This window comes from Phoxinus phoxinus (genome assembly GCF_949152265.1).
Source record: "Phoxinus phoxinus genome assembly, chromosome: 21".
NCBI classification, from domain to species: domain Eukaryota; kingdom Metazoa; phylum Chordata; class Actinopteri; order Cypriniformes; family Leuciscidae; genus Phoxinus; species Phoxinus phoxinus.
Window position 1 is genome coordinate 21873660 of NC_136896.1, and position 22368 is coordinate 21896027.

The following is a 22368-nucleotide window of genomic DNA, read 5'->3' on the forward strand; positions in this document are numbered from 1 at the left end:
TACAATATGAACTCTGGGCTATGCTCGCTAACATAACATTACATGCTTTATCTTATTTTTAGTTTTTTACTACAAACTACAAAGCAGTGGACTATCATAATTATTATAACACAATTTAATTGATAAAAGCATCATTGTACTCCGTGTTAAACAATAAGTATTATCTATGTAAACACTGCTGGGTCATCTGACCAATCAACGCAGATTAGCGTCGCGCAAAGGAGGGGTTTGAAAAATGAGTCGTTGAACGATTCATTTGGGAGTTGGTGAGCAAATCAGGTAAAAATAAATGCATATTATACGACAACAAAAGTGTTTTTTTGTCATTGCATGCATGTAAAACTGTTGTTGGGGACTCCCAAAACAACATTAGGAACATTTTAAATGTCATAATAGGTGCCCTTTAATACAAACATGTTTAATGTTACATACTAGCAAAACCCTGAAACAATAACAAAAAAAGTATAATTCCAAACTGCTATAAGCAATGTATAGAATAGTAATACTTCCTTATAAATAAGTATAAATAGGGCTATAATGCATTATAAGCATGGTCTTCATTGAAATTATTGCCAAAACTAAACTTCCATCTGTTCATATGATTTTAACTTCTCAGAGACATTTCCCATGATCTCTCACTCACAGTAAGAAATGCAAAGATAGATTAATTTTGAAATCCCTGGAATGACTTTGCACAGCATCCATTGACAGATGCACTCTTGTAAATCCTCGCTGGGTCACCAAAGGATACCCACACTGTGTGCTCAGGACATTCAACCCTGCCTCATTTATACAGCAAATGGATCTTATGCAGAATGAGAAATGTCATTATGAATAAAAGCACTTAGTTCATGGTAGGTCCAATGTCGATGTCAAATGTATTTCTATAACACGTAAACACCATGAGTTGACTTGAGTCAATGTACTTTAATCAAGAGCTTTAAAATAGTAATTAGTGAGATCTTTGGACAAAGGTGAAGCTGGCCAATTAGGAACCTGAGACTGAGCCAGTGGGATTGAGGACAAAGGCAGAGCCAGAGGGATGGAGGACCCATGTGGAGTTTAATGGATTGGAGACCCAAGACGAAGCCAGAAGAATGGAGGTCCGAGTTGGAGCCAGGGGATCACAGGCCAAAGTGGAGGATGGGGAATGAGGGACCCCAGTGGAGACAACAGGTTGGAGGACCACGGTGGAGATGAGGGACTGAAGAGCAAAGGTAGAGCTGAAGGATTAAAGGGCCAATGCGGAGACAAGAGACAAGACCACTGAAGTTTTGGATGATATTAATCATAAAATTGTTGTATGCAAGGGTCTATGGCAGGCTCAGGGTATGTTGTAGACATTTGCACAGGCTTAGGGTTCATGGTAGACATGTGTGGCCAGCTTGAGGCCCATAGCTGTGTGTGCTGGCTCGAGGTCTGTAGTGAAGAAGATTAAGAGCTCCAGGGCTGGAGTGGCTCAGGAATGAGCTCTGGGGAGTAGTGAATTGGAGGTCATCTTCCACCATCTCATCGTTTGAAGAGCCAATTGGCAGAACATTGTCAAAAAAAAAAAAAATTGGCAAAACACCATTGGCAAAGACCATTGGGATGTACTAATGACATCAGAGGGTGCTTTAAACCTTTAAATCAAATAAGGAGGATAAGCTGGACAACCACTTAACACATTTGTCGGTCTAATCAGTTATAGCCACTGATTTAACTGCAGGCTTTTTACTAATAAGCAGGAGATGATAATCCTAAAGTATGTGCAAACGTACCATCTTAACAAAAGCATGTTAAGGCAAGATTAGACACTAAAAGGGATATTTATACAATGAGCTTAACTAGAAACAAGTGATGAATAATGACATATTTTTGTAGGCCAACCCAGTTTCACTCTGCAAAAAAAACTATAGGATTTTTCCATTGACTTTTGGATAATTACGGAAAATAAGTTCTGTGACTAACAAAAGTTTATGATTGTTTATCTTCACAATCAAACAGTTTTAGTTGTACATTTTGCACCACGGCGTCATCCGATGTCTAGATCCCTGACACCTGCTTGGCTTAGATATAAGCAATACAAATAAAAGTTCCCAGCGCCGGGCTCCTGCCGGAAAGCTTGTGGAATATTCTGCTTTTAAATGGGAAAAAACCTCGAAACATGGGTCGATTGGAGGTTCCTTTGGGCCCATTTGAAAACGCAAAAAAATACATTTAAAAATCAATTTGCATATTATAACAGCAACTTGCGGTCGATTCTCACCAAATTTGATACATGGCCATGTTTGTATATTATGTAGGAACTTGTCCGTTTTTGTAATGGTAAGCCATTTAAATTTGATGCTATGAACAGTGATTGGCTTCTGGCAGCCCTGTTTGTAGGTGTATTTGAGAGAAATTTAAGAAAATGCTAGCATTTTCCCCAAAGAAGACTTGATTAAACATATGGTTGCAGAGTCATAGGGGTTTTTCAGTTGTAGTGCCCCCTATGAGCATAATTTCATGTGACTTGTCATGCGTCCTCATAATGTGCTATGGTCTTGTGTATAACATTTTGTTAAATTCGGACTTTGCATTCGGCAAATGAAAGACTAGTCAAAATTAGGCAACACCCCAATTATTTATTGGCTTATATCTTTGCAATGCCTAGATGCATCTAAAATCTGTTGAAAACTTTTTTTCGTGACGGTCTCAAAGCGATGTGAGCCAAATTGCAAATCAGATCAATGGAATTAGAGGAGTTTAAAAAAGCAGATTTTTCAGAAAATGGACAAAAAGTTTTATTGACAAATGAAAATTATGATATCTATGTTTTGTAGGGCTTGAATGAGCGATTCAAAGGAAGCATTTGGCGTAATTGAATTAATAAAAATTGTCATATTTGTAATGCTAACTGATTGATGAATATTTGTTGCAATGTTAATTGCACATCATTTGGTTCTATTAGATGCATAGTTTATGTTATTTAAAGCTGCAGTCCGGCACTTTTTTGGGTTTAAAAATATCAAAAAAGACATTTTTGAAAAAAACGTAACCAGCCAGTGTTCAAAACGATCTGCTTGCCTTACCTCGATTCAAAACGGTAAGCTTGTAATAATGATTTTAATTCCAGTGGTACTGGTGGATTTCCGCGGGAATTTCGAGCATGTCTTTGCGTCATTACGTCACTTCTGTACACATAGAGAAGGAGTCCCCGGCTAGCGTGTGTGGATGATGGAGGTGGAGATTTAGCTCAGCACTTGGTATGGCGGATCCCGAAAGTTTAAAGCGACAATCACCAGTGACAACTGGAGATTCACCAGTTGTAAAACCCAAAGACTTCGGACTTCAGAGTGGCTACAGAAAAAATATATATTTTTCACGTTTTGACGTGATATAAGCAATCGTTAGATTTAATCAGCATGATATAGCTACTGCAATGCTTTCCCCACCCCCCGAATTTGGTCAGAACAAAAGTGAATGTTACTTACTTGTTCAGATGACATTTTCCGATGAAAATTCTAATGTTGACACTTTCAAAAAGTATACTCTGAGATTGCTGATGACAGTACAGTATCCACAGCGACGCGGCAGCCTCAATACATTGTGTTCATCCGCGCTGTTTCATGCCGATTTACTACCCACGCACAGTTAATAATTCCGCGAATAACTGCAATTGCAGATTTCTAACAGAGATAGCGACAAAGAGGAAAAACGACGGACTGCAGCTTTAACCATAATAATGATAGCATTGTAACTGTCACATTTCACACGTTATATCCGCAAACAACTGGATATACACTAATAAAACTCAATAAAAATGCTGGAATCTTAACTCATTTTCATTGCCTTTCATATCGCGAAACTTCTTGCAGGGCTGGGGTGATGCACAATGACTGGTGTGTAAATTTCCCCTTCCCCTTCAAACTGAACATGTACACTTCATTCGGATTGGAATTTCACATAGATGTTGGAATTCAGAATCAACTAGAAAGATTTATTATAATAAATCTTTATTATATACATATTTATTATATTTTAACATAATTAATCAGATTTAGTGTAAATGTGAAAATGATTATAACATGCTATCGCTGTCAACTGAAAAATAAAACATTTAAGATTTCAGTCTGCAACCCAATGTCAAGATTCTAATATACAGTCTCCATCCACTGGTAAAAGAGAAGTTCTCGCTGTTTCTTGTGGTGGTAAATTTTAGCCAGGGTCATTTTTATCAGGGTTTCGTCTTATCACAGAAAGCAACATAGAATAAAGCAAAGCAACCATCAGAAATAGGGCACTGCTAAAAATATTAACCTACATAAAGTGAAGAACAGAAGACCTCAGCCAGAAGAACAAGGGCACAAACCTACAGCACACTCCTCAAGGGGTCTGTGCAGAACAAGCCTCTTCATCTCTAATAGTGCTTTCCACAGCACCCGTACAGATTTTCAAGAAACTAGAGAATAAAAAGTGCTCTGTGAAATTCAAAAGTATACACTAAGATAACTTCAGATTACTTGCTGATAAGCTATATTTTAATAATAACTTGAGTTTGAGCTTTGTCTCAGCTTTTCAGTGTGGATAAATATGAAGGTTTGAGGTATGCAGTAGTACCCATGGTTATAGAATCTTAAAAAAAAAAATTATTAGAGCAAATGTCATTAAAACTCGCATCTTCCAAAGACGAAAAAAGAGATTTATGGTTTATGATGGGGATTATGATTTTGTGACTGGTAACACTTAACAACAATATTATATACTACATTACCATTTAGATATGCAAAATGTATTTTCCTACATTCTAGACTATGCATTTAATGAATATCTGTTTTCATATAATTGTTCATATTGGTTAATTAATGTTATTTTAATAAAATACAATTTGTTCAATGTTAAATCCTGTTATTTCTGAATGATGCTATACATCACTTTAATATTTAAATGAATTAGTACTCCATAAGGTGTTGGGACATTGGAGAGAGATAAAATAATGATATTTATTTGTTTTTAATGAGAATGTGTCACTGTTCTATTATCACTGTTGTTACAACAAAATAAGAGAACAAGTCAATTAATCCAACATGTTTCCAAAAATCCAATATGGTTGAACTTGCATATTTTCCAACATGTAAAAATATGGGGTATCAGACAAGGATTTTTAGGAGCATGAGCATCTTTCATTGCCAACATTAGACCAATATTAATTTTATTTCCATGAGTCATGGTCAAATTTCTGCATACAGTGTAGGAACAGTATATTCGATGTATGTCCATTTTGTCAAGGCACATTTATGTGGTCAGGTGTAATTTGAATGTAGGCCTACATAGAAAATCTGAATTTTTTTTGGTCCATTAAAATGGATATGAAGTGACTAAAAGTAAATACCAGAAGAAAAAAATTCAACAGGATTCTGTCAAAATCTGTGTTTGGACCAAAGAGAAAATCTAGAACTATTGTTCCTCCCCTTTATTCACCTGTCTCCATGTTTGTATGTAACAGACACTTTTCACAATCAAAACAATCCCAAATGGACAAAAATGGTGGAAAACTCTGTTCTAGATTATGATCAGTTTCATGTTGATCCACAAAAGATTATTTGACCAAATGATGCGCTCTGGTAGTCCAGTCAATCTTCACCTTTGATTCATGATTAACCCTTACTTATCCTCTCCTCACGTACCTGTAACAAATCCTTCCCTCGCAGGTCAGAATGACCCCAAAGCCATAAAATTATACTCATTCTTTTATTTTTTGGTCCATAAAGCTTATATAATTTTCATAATTTATTTTAAAATTAAAACAATCACAAATAATACAAATGCAGATGTTTTATTTACCTCAAAATTACTAGATTTGATCAATAATTGTAAAACTGTATTTTAATTTCTTCATATTCTTTCATTTAAATTCAAAATACCAGCTTAAAAAGTATCTAGCTGTCTCTGCCAACCTCTTGTATAAAGACAATTCTATAACATATTTCATGGCTCTTGCCTTTAGAAGGCCTTAAAGCACTATATGGAGCAAATTAACTGTTGCCCTGGGTCCTAAAATCAGTTTTTCTGTAGTTGTTTTTCCTTCAGTATGCATATATTTGAACTTTATCAAATAATGTTTTTAGCAAAGTTTTAGCATTTATAGTTTTAATTTTGAGAATTGTTTAGGTTTGTATTTATACTGAAGTGTTAGAATTTGTAATAATTTAAGATAGTAAGGTGGGCAGCAGAAAAAATAAAAGTTGTGCATTGTGTGTTAAAATCTAACCACTTCACAAAGTGTGCAGTCTGCATTGTGACTGACTGATTTTAAAGGGGAATTCCTAGGTGTGTGTATGCATGCGAGTGTGTTCTGCATTGGGGATGTTCTTTAGTCTCATGCATTCATTTGTGTGTGTGTGTGTGTGTTCTGGACTGTGCCAGATTATTATTTATTTGACAAAAAGAAAACCCCCATTTCCCCCCAATCCCTATGGTGGTCAAATTGACCTGCAAGGGAAGGATTTGTTAATATTTTTATTACATAAACTCATTGAATCCAGTAAATTTGTGAGTGTGTGTGTGTGTACTCCAAGCTCAAGTGCGACAATTCAGTTTGGACTGCTCCGATGAACACTCAATGTTTAAAACTGAAAGGAAAATGAATTTCAACCCGAGGAGAGGATGAAGTTTGACCTGGCAAAAATAACAATTCTGGGCTTCAGTATGCACACAATCAAACATATTAATGGCTTGGTTTATTTCACACTTTTTTTCTCTTTTTAAAACATATCAACAGTATGAATTAGATTAACAAACAAATCACATTTATAGACAAAACAACAACTAAGAAAGATCATTAAGCCTGCTGTTGTGCAACTCCCTTCCAATAACATCCTACTTTTATCTTTGACTTTCTGCTGCTCTACCCTTCGTCACTATCTCTCTCCTGACGCTCTCGCTCTCGTCTCATCTCCTTCAGTTCTTGCCGGTACTTCCTTTCAATGAAGCGCTTCTGATGAGCCATCTGAGGAAAGTTATCTGCAGAAGACAAGAAAAAAACATTATTTCCATTGCATGTTTGCCACAGTGCACTCAAACCTAAAGTGTCATTTCTGCACCACTAGCAGCACCAAATTAAATTGCAAAAGTAACGTCCATTGCCCCCGCCCCATCAAACAGGTGTCATTTGTCACAAGACACGGCGGTATTTTTTCACAAAACTGTAAATGGTTTTAAAAGAAACATTCTCATTTAGAAATTATTAATATCTGTGATTATTGATAGAGAATAACAATGTTTAAGAAGCTTTTCACAAAATCACATACATTTCTCCAGGGCATCCATGGCTGCACCCATCTCGGCTTGTTGAATGCTGTTGGGATAAAATGGAAAGTTATAAATGTTTAGTAGCTCAAAAAAAGATCATTATCATTCTACTGAAAGGATTACATCCAACATGGATTTAATGACCCAAAGAATCTACGGTAGGGATCTTTATCCACTTTTCCTTGAAATTCAAGGAAGGCCAAACATTTGAATGCATCTAAACAGTAAATTCTTGGTTATAGAGCCTCTAAACATGGCGAACTGATGACATGGTTTGCCATTAGAATGTTTAGTAAAGTTTAAAGTTTTTGGCATTTGCCAAGGAGCTCACAAGATAGAGGTAACGCCTGTCGCAGAAACTGTGCGTATGCAGAGCGGGAGCAGCACACACACACATTGTGCTTTCACACTGGCAGTGTTTGTCATGCGCAGCTGGACTGCGGCTTGTGTACTGCAAATACAGATGAGTATCGTCCATCCTGTCACTTTTTCAGGTGTTCTCTGACGACCACTCTGTCATGTATTATGATTATATCATTATATTTATGATGGGCAACATACTCTGCTGCGATGCGACCGTGTTCCCCTCCTACTGTCCCATACACATATGTATATAAATGCGTTTATATATATATATATATATATATATATATATATATATAATTTTTTTTTACATGATAAAAGTAATCTTCAAGTTAAGATATACCTCTAGTTTTATTAATTTAAACAGGCTTTGAAGTATGGGTAAAAACTCCTGGCAATGTTTTCTAGTATTTTTTCTTGGTCTTTCACAGAGCTGAATGTAATATGGTGATTTGTGAAACACTGAAAACCTCACTTATATGATTCTATGGTGAAATTTGTTATTTTTCATGTTAACTCAGGTGTATTGTGAACAAGACCAATGCACTCTGGCTTTAATTTAGATTGATTGGTGCAGCAAAAATATACTCTCCCCCGAAACGATCTTGGCACAGCTGCTTCTGCTCTGCTATGCACTGCTTTGCCACTGTCAGTGTAAATGCCCTAATCTGTTAATATGGGTAGTGAAAATATGCTCTGTTTAGGTGTCCAGTCTGGTTGTTGTGTCATCAAAAAAATTTTTTTGCTCATACAGTGCTGTGAAAATAAGATTGTCCATAGTACGTGTGTGATGAGAGTTTTTTTGGTGTTGAATTTAGGGTTTCAATTATGCAATCTTCGGGTGTGAAAGCCAAAAACCCAACACTGCACTTCAAACGAACCACCTCCGTCACACAAGATGGTAGTTTGATAGTCTGGGGATATTTGCACAGTATTTGCAGTTCTGCTTCAAATTCTGAACTTAAATAGAAACGGAAAAAAGTTTCGCTAAAGCAGATGAGACTCCGAAGTAGACAGTTAGAATAAAGTATAGAATCAAGACTATGATCTTCTAAGAATATTGAAAACCGAAGTCTGATTGTGTCAACATAAAAAAACAACTGAAACAATTAGAAGACCATATAATATCGTAGAATAAATGAGGTAGATGGGAAAATGTATGCATCAGTAGTTTGTGTGAGGGAATTGAAGGTGATAGTGAAGGTTTTCAGATCTTCTGAAAGAAGAAAAGATGGAAATAATGAGAGTTATAAACTCAGCATCTGTAGTCAAAGAAGCAGATAAGGGCTGAAGCCAGAAGACAAAGACACAAAATTAGCATAAACATTAGTATGGTGTGGAAAGATTTGATGACAAAGAAATGCGCAAGTTGCTTCTTTTTTGTAGGACAAGTAAGGGAATTAATAGTAGTTTAGTTTAAAATGCACCAGTATCAGTGTAATTTACATAAAACACATACAAGTTTCCTTTGATACGATCATGCAGATCCATGTCGATAAACGGCATTGTGGTATTCGTACTTAAAGTACACAATCAGAGGTGAAAAGAGTACTGAAAAATTTAAGTAAAAGTACAATTACTTTCCGGTACTTTCCAAATTTTTTTAGTGCGAGTAGAGTAAAATTACTTGTCCAAAAAGCAACTTGAGTAAAAGAGTAGCTTATTTAAAAGTGCTCATGAGTAGTGAGTACTGAGCTGCGTATTATACCCCCTTATAATAAACACACACGGCAATTTACAAATGTAGAAAAAGCGCACATAGTGTAATTCATATTATCTTTTGTTGCTTGTCAGAAAGAATGAAGAAAATCTATCGTCCAACAGTTTTAATTTTGACTGCCAACATTTATACCCAGCAATGTAGCAATGAGGGTAAATATATGGGTGTATTATTAGTACCTTGGTCCTTTTCCACAGCCAATACGTTCACCTTTGAAATACACTGCCACTGTGTAGGTTCTGGCATGAGAGGGTCCAACTGTCTGAAGTGTTCTGTAAAACAAGAAGAGCATCACACTCGAGATGAGCCAAACCACTTAACCGGAACAATTAAGTGGATTCAAGGTCACATTATACTATTAATTATATCAGAATAATACAAAAAGAGAGGATAGGACTTTAAACAGTCCAGTGGCCTTACAGCAGTAAATGTAAGTAAACGTATAACAATATACCTTAAGCTACAGAAACATTGAATATCCAATGTACATATCGTACTTTAGCAGTCTGATCTGGCCAGCTACTGTGTGTTGAGCTATTGACCATTTCTGCCCATGATTCAGCCAGATCGATCGTTAGTTAAGGCCTGTAGATGATTATATGTTTCATATAGAATGTGGGGGACATGTGATCTAGGAAATGACTGTATGGTACCGCACACATTTTCTAACTCCATTTCTACAATTCAGTTCAATTTAATTTAGTTCGATATTTTTCTCTATACCGGTTCGGTACTTTGTTGCAGGACAGATGCCTCTTCAAACGCTGACTTGTAAGAAAAGGAGTAACGTAAACAATGGAACAACTTTTCGCAAAAGAGGACATCTCAAAATGTTAACTATATTACCAAACAACTCTATAAATAAATTTGGATATGCAAGTGTATAACTTTATCCAAGTGTATAACTTTATCCCACATACATACAGTATAGCAAGAGCTCTCTATGTCCACTTTGGAGGTTTCCTCCAACCCTAATCAAACTCACATGAACAAGCTAATCAAGGTCTTCATGTTTACTGTAAAATTACAGGCAGTTGAGTTTGATCAGGGTTGGAGTTAAACTCTGCAGGAAAGTGGACTTCGAGGGCCAGAGTTCAGAACCCTTTTAGTATAGTCACATACAGTATACTATATAGCAAGTCTCAACTTTCCAGAGATGTTTGATTAGGTTCAAGTCTGGGCCACTTTCATAGAGTTTGCAGTTTTAAGGTCATTATCATGTTGTAAGGTGAATTTCTGCCGCAGTTTCTAGCACTCAGGACCAGGTTTTCTGTATTTTGCTGTATTCAGCAACATTTTCTACTGTGACCAGTTCCTGCCACTGAAAAACACCCACAGAATAATGCTACCACCACCATTCTTCACTTCTGGGATGGTATTGCAAATGTGATGAGCTGTGCCTGGTTTCAGACATGACGATTCGAATCGAGGCCTGAATTCCAATAATCTTTTTTCCAAGCAGGATTTCTTTTTTTTTACGGAGTAGAGGCTTCCATCTGGGCACTCTGCCTTAAAGTCTGGATTGCTGGATCATTGCAGAGATGGTTGTCCTTCTGCAAGGTTCTCCCATCTCCACGCATGAATTCTGGAGCGCAACCAGATTGACCATCAGATTATTGGTCACCTCTTACCAAGACCCTTTTCTTATGATTCTCAGTTTGGCTGGACGACTAGCCCTAAGAAGAGTCCTGGTTCATTCAAACTTCTTCCATTTAAGAATGATGGAGGCTTTCCTCAGATCTGTGCCTCTACACAATGCTGTCTATGTGCTTAGCAGTCAGTTTCTTTGGCCTTGTGGCTTGGTTTTTGTTCTGATATGCATTTTCAGCTGTTAGACCTTATATAGACAGGTATACACCTTTTCAAAGCGTAGAAACATCTCAAAGATAATCCGGAGAAATGGGATTTTATTACAAGTGTAGCAAAGGGCTTGAGTACGGATTCAGTTCTTCTTTCTAATTAATTTGCAGTTTTCACAAACCTAGTTTTTGCTGTCATTTTGGGGTATAGAGTGTACATTGATGTGGGGAAAAAACAGCATAAGGCTGCAACAAAAAATGCGTAAAAAATAAAGGGGTTTGAATAATTTCGCATGGGACGGTGTTCGCATAGACTGAATGTGCTAGTATACAGATCATGTTTTTCCTGTGCAGCAGCATGCCGTGTGAAAATGCAGGACCTGTTTTCCTGTGATTTGCATTCTCTAAGGCCACATGTGTATTCTTTGTGTCCAGATACTGTTTGGGCTCACAGTAAAACTCTTAAAACAGATAATCAAAGGTGGAAAGTGATGAAGAAGTGAATCAAAGGATGTTTATGGACAGAAGCTTCTTACTTGTATAGAGGAATATCTGGCTCTTTGCCCTCTGTCCGCAAGGTTAAACAGCACTGCTGTAGCTGCGATTTTGGATCATTCCAGTCCTGGTTCAAGATGAACTCCTGAAACAATAAATAAACTGGTCAAACAGCAGTACATTGAAAAATAAAACATTTTTATATACAAATACAAAACAAATCACAAGATACAGCAGTTATTTTATGACAAAGGCAGACACTGACTGCACATGTCCACTGGCGCAGAGCTGAAGGCTTTGAACAGGTCTCATTATGAATTCCTGTTGATCAATCTCAGTGTCTGCACACTTTGCAGTGTTTGCAGACAGCAAGCTGACGCAAGAAGTTCAATGAATCCTGAAGAATTGGGTGGGTGTGTGATCTTAACTCCAATTTTAAAAAAAAATCATAATATTTTAAGTAATCTTTAAAGAAAAATTTGAATGTTCACTTTTTAGTTTAATCAGTTCATCTTTACAAGGTACCCTGTTCTCGTCTTTTTCCCAACCACAAGTGCTGTATCAGGGGTGATTTATTACTTTTAACTTGACACAGTGTCTTAAAAGCATAAGACTACGACAATTAAAAACAGCCAGGTTAGAATACAAGACCATGTCCGGAGTAAACAGCACCTTATTTCAGTTTTATTTTTTTTATTTTTTCAGATACAAAACACACGAGTAGAGCTGTGAATCATTGGGTGAACAGTAAATCGATTCAATTTGGGATTCATAGGTTTTCGATTTGATTCAAGAACGATATTAGCAAATTCAGAACGATTAGATTCGAGACGATTCTTAGTGAGATTCAATACGATTCGATTAACAATTTGATGAAAGTGCATTCATAAGATTATTTACTGCTTCCCCTAATGTATCTTGGTCAGGGTGTGAATTACACAGCGACCTTCATGGGGTCAGAGAGTGAGGGCCAAAAAACCCGTGTCCATTGTTAAATGTTGGTTCATGTTAGTTCTTACTGATGCTACATGTCTTTAACAGCTTATGAAAATAAGTCTGCAGAAATGTACCGTACATAAAACAAGTTCAATATTATGTTGCCCCGCCCCTTTTCAACGCTGCACTTCTTGTGTTGTCTTCCGGGTTGTATTTCCACAGCATGAAGGTGAGATCTTACGGATTTATGAATGAGCCGCTCATTTTAAAATCTTTCCGTTCTTCTGACATTTGTTATGACATCCGCTTCAAACATTACAATGCTCATCATGATAACTTCGGTTAACTCTACAATAAATAAATCCACTTCACTGGCTAATTACTCTTCGACAGCAATGCCATAGAAATACACAAATCTACCACAAAAACTGAAGTTCAAATTCAAACACACAATTCTAAAGACATGCTTGTTTCTCTGGCGCATAAGGCCTATAGTCTACATGGCCTTATTACAGTGTTCCAGATGCATTAATGCTTACATTAATAGACTACCGTATATCATGCACTTTCCCCAACTGTTCCTAAACTAACTTTTCTTCACTGAATAGTAAGAATTCTTTGTTTTCTTTCTCTGGCTCATGTCTTCATTTGTGATTGAAATCTGCATTATTTTTTTAAAAAGTATTCATAAAATGGATAGTTCCGGTCCTTGATTATGATTGGTTGAGCCACAATCAAAGCAGTTGTAAATCACTCTACAAATGCTTTAATTTACACAGAACATTTCATAACATGCCTCTGCATGACGCGATGTTCTTCATACTACAGTTTTTTACTTTTCCTTTCTACCCGCCAATGATGATTCTGAAATAAAATGTGCCAGGTGTCTACTGTTGCCATCCACATTTTTCCAAGACTGAAACAAAACATTTCAAATCAAGGTCGTGCTAGATAAGTGCAGACTGGTGAATATGGGTAAAAAATATCAAGTAACCCGATTCTTTGTTAATCTCCAAATAATATTGCCATACCTTGAGTCGTGGGAAGAAGCAAACATTCATAAATGTGTGCACAAACTCCAGGTCTTTATCGATGTAAAGAGCTGCAATGAATGCTGAGGAGAAAAAAAAGAAAAGACTTGGTAATAAAGACAAGTATATTTGGAATACTAAACAAAATAACAGTGCTTGCACAAAATCATGTATTTAATAAATAACGAAACATTCTGTAGGATTTGTAAGGATTTAACTTCTTGTAATTTTAATAACTTTTTGTTCCTCTGATAATTATTTGATAATTTATAGTAAAATGCTCACAATTTTTGTTAATGTTGAATGCAGATAATTGCAAGGGAGCTTTGATTTTAGTGTCATGTCATACTTACACTCCAGTAGATCGGCTAAAGTCTTGGTCCGCAGGGCAACAGGCCGTTTGGTCTTGTCGTTGGTGATGGCATATTCCTGCATGCCCAATTCCTCTGCAACCTTTGCCTGAGTCCGGTTATTCACCAAAGAGCTGCGCAGGAGCTAAAAATCACACAAATCAACACACTTTATACTTTAACTGACTAAACCGATCTCATCATCTTGATTATATCATTCCCTAACACATTCTGTGGTGTTGTCCCACAGAATGTTGACTGTCCCTTTGGGTGGGATGGCCAACCAGTGACTGAAGTGGCTGGATATATTTTGTACTATATAGTAGGGGAGACCAGGGAGTTTGTTGGCACACGATTCACATATTTACAGTTTAAAAACTATGGTACCGGTATATAGATGTAGATCCCCATCACGGTTTCCTCTGACATCACTTATGATGTTGAGCCTCGTAAGGTGGTGTGCAAAGTTCAAATAATTTCCTGGTTTAAAACCTTGTTTTATTCCTGAATGAATCTGCAATTTTGCCAGCATTTCTTTTTTTTTTTTTACGTTGCCAGCCACCACCAGGGTTTTTGATCTTTTCACAAAATATTCATGGTCCCAGAATATTTTTTTGTATGGCTCTATATCAGCATGGCTGTAATTTGGCCACAACATGAGCACCAGATGATAGATATACTCACTGTCAAATGTCCTTCATGATGGTCTGGGAAGTGGATGAACAGATATTCAGTTGCCACCAGCTGCATGATAGAATCTCCCAGGAACTCCATCCTCTGGTTGTGGCCTCTGCAGACACATACATTGGCTTCATGAAGCTCTAATCGATAGTTAACTAATAGGGCTGCATGATATTGAAGAAAAATGCAATATGGGTTATTATAAAACAGTTAGTTCCAATCCTTGATTCTGATTGGTCAATAGCTGTGTTTAATTCACGATAAAACAGCTATGACCGCTTCACCCAACGGTTCTATGCATCACTACACAACACCCCTAGCAACCACTCTTAGCTACACAAACATTGTGTTCTCATTGATATTGTTTATTGAAGCTATAGTAGAGTATTGTGAGAGATTGAGTAAGCGAGTGTACCTGCATTTACAGTAGACATAGCATTTTCCTTCAGGTCAGTCCTATATTCATAATACAAAAAATCCATTTGAATGTCCACTGCGATATCTTGTCCTTTTAACAGTTAAGGAGTTTTCCCGTGCCCATATCATCTGTCAGTTGCGTCTTCCTTCTCCGTGATCATAAGTTTGAGTCCTTTCAATGTAAAAGTCTTCTCTACTGACTGACTCACACATAAAGACAGCCGCTGTCTCCATCTATTGGCGAAATCATGTATAACTGTTAACTGTTGCTGTTTATGGTCAGGGACTCTGCTTCGCGTCGTGTCTAACAACGCCCTTCAGCCGTGAGTGACTTAGTCACCATACAGCACAGCCTCTCGTACCTTATTGCTTACACACGTTAAATAATGCGATATTTGATTTGCAATACGATAAAATAAATTAACTTTATATTTCAACATACCGGTATTTAAAAACTAAAATTTATATAACCAACATCAATTTTTTCACATTCTGTAAGCGAGAAGAAAGCATCCCTTCAATCTCTCAAAGTGTACAGGAGTGTTTTACTGTAGCATTAGCTACGTAAAAAGTAAGCGTAATTTTTACGTCAGTGTAAACCAGGGAGTTTAGGGTTTCAGGTAGGCCAACATTAGGGTTATTTAGCAACAGAAATTGAATAATTAAATGTAAAAATAAAACACAGCCACAGTAATTCATACAGTGATGTCTAAGCAATCTATTCACTGGGCATTCTTGTTAAACAAAGAAGCCGGGAACACTTCCCATACATCCTGATGTACTTGTTACATCATACGAAGGATGGCGTCTACGCTAATATTAGTCTCTCGGTTTATCCCAAGGTTTACCGCAGTCCGCCGGATCCAGGCCGTATACAGATCTGATGAAGGACCTGCGCCTGGACACGACGACAACGCAGTCCTGAAGTGACCACGAGTCTCTCCCCTGTGAAGGCCTCCCTCCCTTCCCTTTACCTCTGTACAGATAAAACGTTGTCGGGATAATTCCGGTTCACGAGGCTACGTGGAAGCGATACAAAAAATTATGTATTATACATTTTTCAAGGCTTGTACCTAAGAACCTTTTTCATGGTTTGCGTTCTCGAGCCACCAGGCCCCGTTTTGTGCGGGTGGGCGGCCGGATCGCATTAGGGGTTTTCTGTTAGAACGGTGTCGTGTTAGCGGCCCCTAAGTTAATAACTAATGTTTGTTGCGACTGAAAGGAAATCAATAAAATATAACTTTAGCTGGACAATAACTTTATTCTAGAGCTGCTGTAAAGCCAAAATCTCTGTTACTTTAATTTCCTATTATCAATGTAAAGCTGCTTTGAAACAATCTATATTGTTAAAAGCGCTACATAAATGAAGGACTTGACTAAAGCTATTCCATCAAGAGCAGTAAGTGATTTACTCAATGTTGATCAAACAATAATAGACAACAAGCACAGGTGATCGGAGGATAGTGCATGCCCTCCTGCTTTTTGCAATTTGATGACTTTTGTAAAATAACTTTGTTTTTGCTTTTCAAACTCTGAGTGGTTGAAGTTTCATATGTTGTAGGCTCATTTATTGATATTAATAATTGATAAATAATATTGATGATAATAAATAATAAAATAATGGGCTTGTTTTGGCAGCGGTTGCATATTTGATTTTTCAAGAAAATAAAAATAATTTAGTTCAGTTAGAGAAGAACAGACACTATAATTAAAAAAATGAAGGCGTTTGTTCAATTTAGACTGATCTTAACGAGAGCACAGATCAGCAGCAGCCGTCAGATTTCACCTCACTTCGTCTCACTCTTGGCTGACAAGACAATGGTGAAAGATTTGGTTTCAAAGCGAAACATAAAAGTGCCTATTTAAGTGAGTTTGTCATTGTACTGTTTTGTTGTTGTGTTTTTCATTAAGAATAATAATGAACCCACCATTCAAGAAAAGGCCTTCGCCGAATAGCTGCTAACCGGCCATTCAGGTGTGTTTTAGAACAGTGTGTGTTTCACTTAAAGACATTTGTGCAGCAGCGACATTGTACATTTGCAAGGTTCTACAGCGTTCTTGTTGCTGCTTCTCAGGATGCAAGTTACTTATGACTTATGACTTATGACTTTGTTGGTATGGGTCATCCACTAATATAGGACCGTCTCTGGCGGTCAAGAGGAATGAAACAGAACGCTGGTTACATTTGTAACCATGGTTCAGTGAATTCCGGATGACTGCCAGAGTTCCCCATCAGTGCGAGAGGTGCTTTGAGGTGGGGCGCTCAGCTGCAGTGGCTTATATTCCTTCAGCTCACTTCAATACGTGACTTTGTTGGTAAATATTTTTTCAACCTATCTGGCTGGCACTGCGATTATCCACTATTATAACAGCTACAACCACAACGCCCTTGCGGTGCCAACATATAGCACCGTCTCTAGCGATCATCCGGAATTCACAGAACCACGTTTACATACGTAACCAGCGGTTTGAGGCCAAAAGGGAGTCCAACCCGGTATTAGTAAGGTGTCCCTAATAAAGTGGCCAAGTGAGTGTACAATGTACATTATATACATTATATCATTGGTTACATACGTAACCAGCGGTTTGAGGCCAAAAGAGAGTCCAACCCGGTATTAGTAAGGTGTCCCTAATAAAGTGGCCAAGTGAGTGTACAATGTACATTATATACATTATATCATTGCAAAGTCCCAGACACACTGAAGCACTCACAGGGTGAGGTGGTTGAAGCCCACTGTTCGCAGAGTGAAGGCCCGTGCGAGGAGACGGACATGAGTGAACAGCACTCCAATGGCGTCCTCAAAACTGGTGAGTTTCTGCAGAACTGGAGACGACTCGATCAACTGCCTGTCTGTCAGGGTCTCCTGCACCTAAACATACAACAGAACATGAAGTGTGAGCTTTCATGCATTAAATAAACTGAACTACTTTATTAATACAATGAATGTTAGTTTTCTGGTAACACTTTATAATAAGGTTCATTAGTTAACCTTATTTCATGTATTAACTAACATGAACTAGCAATGAGCAATACATTTGTTACAGTATTTATTCATCTTTGTTCATGTTAGTTCACAGTGCATTAACTAATGTTAACAATTAGTAAATGTTGAGATTAATATTACCTAAGATTAATAAATGCTGAAGTATTGTTCATTCTTAGTTTTGTCCATCCATAAAAGTCTAGGCAATCAACATTTTCAAGCTTTAAAAAAAGTTCAGAAAGAAAATGCATATGAATTGGGCGGTTATTTCCCTGTGCATCAAGCATGCATGTTTGAGATTCCATTTGGGTCTCCTCACAAGATTTGGATTCTACCGCTCAATTCATATGGACTCCTTGTACAATGTTTTTATGTACTTTTTGAAGCTTGAAAATTGTGCCTGCATGGATTTTCAATAGATTGAAAAACATGATTAGAGAATATTAAAAAGATATATTGTTTTTCAAAGATACATAAAAGACTTATGAGTTTAGAGCAACAAAAATATTAATTCTGGGGTAAACTGCCTTTAAATTTCCCTGCACAAATGAACATTAAAAAAATATTTTAACAATAAATATAAATAAATAAATATATATACATACATACGCACACATTATTTTTAATGTAAGAGCAGGCACAGCCATTTTGAACTTGCATGTGTGAGGCTTCTGGTCTATCATGGTTTAATTAATTAGTTGAATTTATTTATCTTAAACATAAACTGGTTTGTAGCACAAATAAATGTTACCATTTACTGCACTGTTATTTTTCTAGATTAAATTCAGATAAAACGGAGGTATTACTGATTGATCCAAAAAACTGCCCACAAAACCTCTTACAATACAACCTTAATCTAGAAGGATGTCCTGTTACTTTATCCTCTACAGTAAAAGACCTGGGTGTTATACTAGACCGCAACTTGTCTTTTGAAAATCATATTTCAAATGTCACAAGAACAGCCTTTTTCCACCTTAGAAACATTGCTAAGCTACGTAACATGCTATCAGTTTCTGATGCAGAAAAGTTAGTTCATGCATTCATGACCTCGAGACTAGATTACTGTAATGCTTTATTAGCTGGTTGTCCTGCATCCTCCGTAAACAAGCTACAGTTAGTCCAAAATGCAGCCGCTAGAGTTCTTACTAGGTCAAGAAAATATGATCATATAACACCAATTTTATCATCTCTACACTGGTTACCTATTAAGTTGCTTTCCTGTAGCTCAAACAGTAGAGCGTTGGCGCTAGCAACGCCAAGGTCATGGGTTCGATACCCAGGCGATTCGTTTTTGATATTTAATAAAATAAACGGTCAAATCATGTGTATATTTTTTCCAGTACCGCATTGTTTAATTTATTGTTTGATGAGATGTAATACATATGCATAGATTCGGCTGATCTACACATGTACTTGAATGGTCCAGTGGCAGAACTTTTGCCAAGCGTGTCAGAGGTTCTGGGTTCTAATCCGCACTAAGCAGTATATTTTTTTCTCTCATCAAAACCGATTGTTTATCAGTGGGTGTATATCAAGCAGGGACACGTTTTTGTGCATTATATTTTGTGATTTCACTGGAACTAATGGAGTCTCTCCGCAACGGATTGAAGCGCGCGTCCGTGTAAAGACTGTGCGCGAGCCACAACAGAACAGCGGCAACGAGCACTTTGATCTCTTGATTTCAACAACTCTTTTCAGCGCTAAATCGCCTCTTATTTAACAAATAGCTAGAGTGAACTGGAGATGTTTTATTTATTTTTATTGGTACATCCGTGCCGCGAGATGTTTCAAAAGTGGTGGGGACACAATCGACCCTGGAAAAAAGTGGTGGGGAGTCTGGGGACATGTCCCACCCGCCCCAACCCGCAAATTACGCCTATGAATATATGTCTACTACCTCAGATTTAACGTTTGATCTGTACATCAGCATCGGGAAATAACATTATAATCTCGTTCACGGTAGAATAAAGCTGCGTGCATGTACTAAAGTAACGGTACTGATCCACTTGTCCGACACGAATCGCTTTTCTACCCTCGGTACTTCAAGTAATCGCTTGATTAAGGTTCTTGCTTGATTGACAGGTGTCTTGTCCAATCAGCGATACGTATACCATTTTCAAAATATAACTACCTTTTCCGTTTTGTTTTCTGAATTGTTTTTGTGTTTTCTGAATTGTCATTTTGTTTTCTGAATTGTCATTTTGTTTTCTGAATTGTTATTTTGTTTTTGGATTTGTTATTTTGTTTTCTGAATTGTCATTTTGTTTTCTGAATTGTCATTTTGTTTTCTGAATTGTCATTTTGTTTTCTGAATTGTTATTTTGTTTTCTGAATTGTTATTTTGTTTTTGGATTTGTTATTTTGTTTTTGGATTTGTTATTTTGTTTTTATAATTGTGATTTGTTTTGCACCTCTCAGCCACCGACGCCTGTATTGAGACGACTCGACGCCTGTGAAGAGACGACCCAACGCCGGCGATATGTTATGCCCTAAATTTATGATTAACTAACTGTATTTTTGTTTGTACATTTTTGAGATGCATTTTCCGTAAAGCTGCTTTGAAACAATATGTATTGTGAAAAGCGCTATACAAATAAATTTGAATTGAATTGAATTGAATAGATATTTACCCAAGTGTCTGATGAATGTGTATGTATGCGTTTTTACACTGGTGCATGACAAACATTAAAAATCAAGTTTCCTCACACCTGTAAAGGATGAGGTGGGTAGTTGAGCCAAACACCCCTCAGGTCCTGAAAGACAGAGAGGAAATTAACTGAATAAAAGATGACATAGTCCACTTGAGAATATGAGTATATTGAGTATATGAGGGACAATTCAGACTACTGTATTAAAAGAAAGAAACAGAAAATTCTCAGGACAGCAGCATGTGTCCAAATTTTTATCTTAACTGTTCTATTTCATCAGAAACTATCTGAAAACCGGGCTTTAAGTGTAAAATACCAAACTTGTCCTTTAACATTAGCCTAGGTATGATAATGAGGAGCCATCAGTGGTCTTGCCTGTAGGCTAATTGTAAAAAAGGCTATGGTTAAACAATTACAAGAACGCTTACTTTTTCACAAGGCCAAGTACAAGTTAGAATCAAGAATCAAAAGCTTTAAAGTATGGACCTTCTTGAATGATTGACTAAACAATTGGTTTTCCCCATGTGTACAATATGTGTCCTGCTAATACAAGATATTAGGAAAAACCTGCTTTCAGATATCCCAAGAGATGACGGAAATTAACTTGTTCAGTATAAGAAGAACATTTTAAGTAACGATAGTTTGACTTCCCATGGCCCTTTGTAATAAAGACATTGTTAACTATAGGCTATTACTTTATTGCAGTTATGTTATCAACCAACTTCCCATGTGTGGACCATTTTGCAAAAACAAACAAATAAACCTCACAAGGGAGCATGCCCTGGGACCCTGTTAAATGGTTCACACTTCAACCCCCCAATGTTCAAACCAAAACTACATAAATCCAAGTTTACAAATGTTTGTTATTAATGCAAACCATGTTTAGACCTACAAACACATACACACAAAAAACTCACCTCACTGTTGAACAGCAGTCTCCCAAAGAGTAGTTTGGCTTCCTTTAAACCACCTTCTAGGTAAACGGCCCCTTAAAAAAAATATATAAAAAAAATAAAAATAACAGAAGAAATACTGAATAACAAAAAAAAAAGTCTCATTTTGTGCTAAAGCAAATCAAATTTAAGATCAAAGAGAGTTCACGTTTACTCGAACAAAAATTAAACAAATACACTACCGTTCAAAAGTTTGGGATCTCTATAAATTTGTTTTAAAGAAATTATACATTTATTCAGCAAGGACACATTAAATTGATTAAAGTGAACAGAGACACTTATGATGTTAAGATTTCTATTTCAAATAAATTATCATAAAAAAAGAAAAAAGAAAACAAACATCCTTCGTGAAGTAGTACAACCATTCTTTTAACTGTGAAACTAGTAAAATTATGGGTAGCAAATCAGATTTGATTTTATAAAGTTTTAGAATGTATTAGATCTGATATTAGAATGTTTTCTGAAGGATCATGTGACTGAAAACTGGAGTAGCTTTGTATTGAAATATTTTACTGTTTACAAAAATACTGTTTTGGCTATTTAAACCAAATAAATAGTCTTGGTGAACACAAAACAATCATAAGACAAATGATTTGAAAAACTTTTATAAAGTATAGATATAAAAGCTACATTATTTTAATTTTGTGAAAAGTGAATATTTGTTTGCTCTGGAAATGACCTCTTCAAACAGATGAATTCAATAGACTGTCTCTCACTCA

At 36.7% G+C, this 22368-nt stretch overlaps 1 protein-coding gene across 2 annotated transcripts in view; it reads right to left on the reverse strand.

Moving 5' to 3' along the window:
* Positions 1 to 4941: 4941 nt before the first annotated feature.
* drosha (drosha ribonuclease III) overlaps positions 4942 to 22368 on the reverse strand; it is a 38834-nt gene continuing 21407 nt past the window's right edge. For both annotated transcript variants that reach the window (XM_079596015.1, XM_079596016.1), the window contains exons 22-31: positions 21614 to 21684; positions 20757 to 20801; positions 17777 to 17934; positions 14651 to 14756; positions 13970 to 14111; positions 13617 to 13699; positions 11691 to 11794; positions 9535 to 9627; positions 7272 to 7318; positions 4942 to 6984 (exon numbers count right to left, since the gene is read on the reverse strand). In XM_079596015.1, coding sequence (XP_079452141.1) covers positions 6869 to 6984; positions 7272 to 7318; positions 9535 to 9627; positions 11691 to 11794; positions 13617 to 13699; positions 13970 to 14111; positions 14651 to 14756; positions 17777 to 17934; positions 20757 to 20801; positions 21614 to 21684 — 965 coding nt within the window. In that variant the 3' untranslated portion in view covers positions 4942 to 6868. The remainder of the gene's footprint in view (positions 6985 to 7271; positions 7319 to 9534; positions 9628 to 11690; positions 11795 to 13616; positions 13700 to 13969; positions 14112 to 14650; positions 14757 to 17776; positions 17935 to 20756; positions 20802 to 21613; positions 21685 to 22368) is intronic.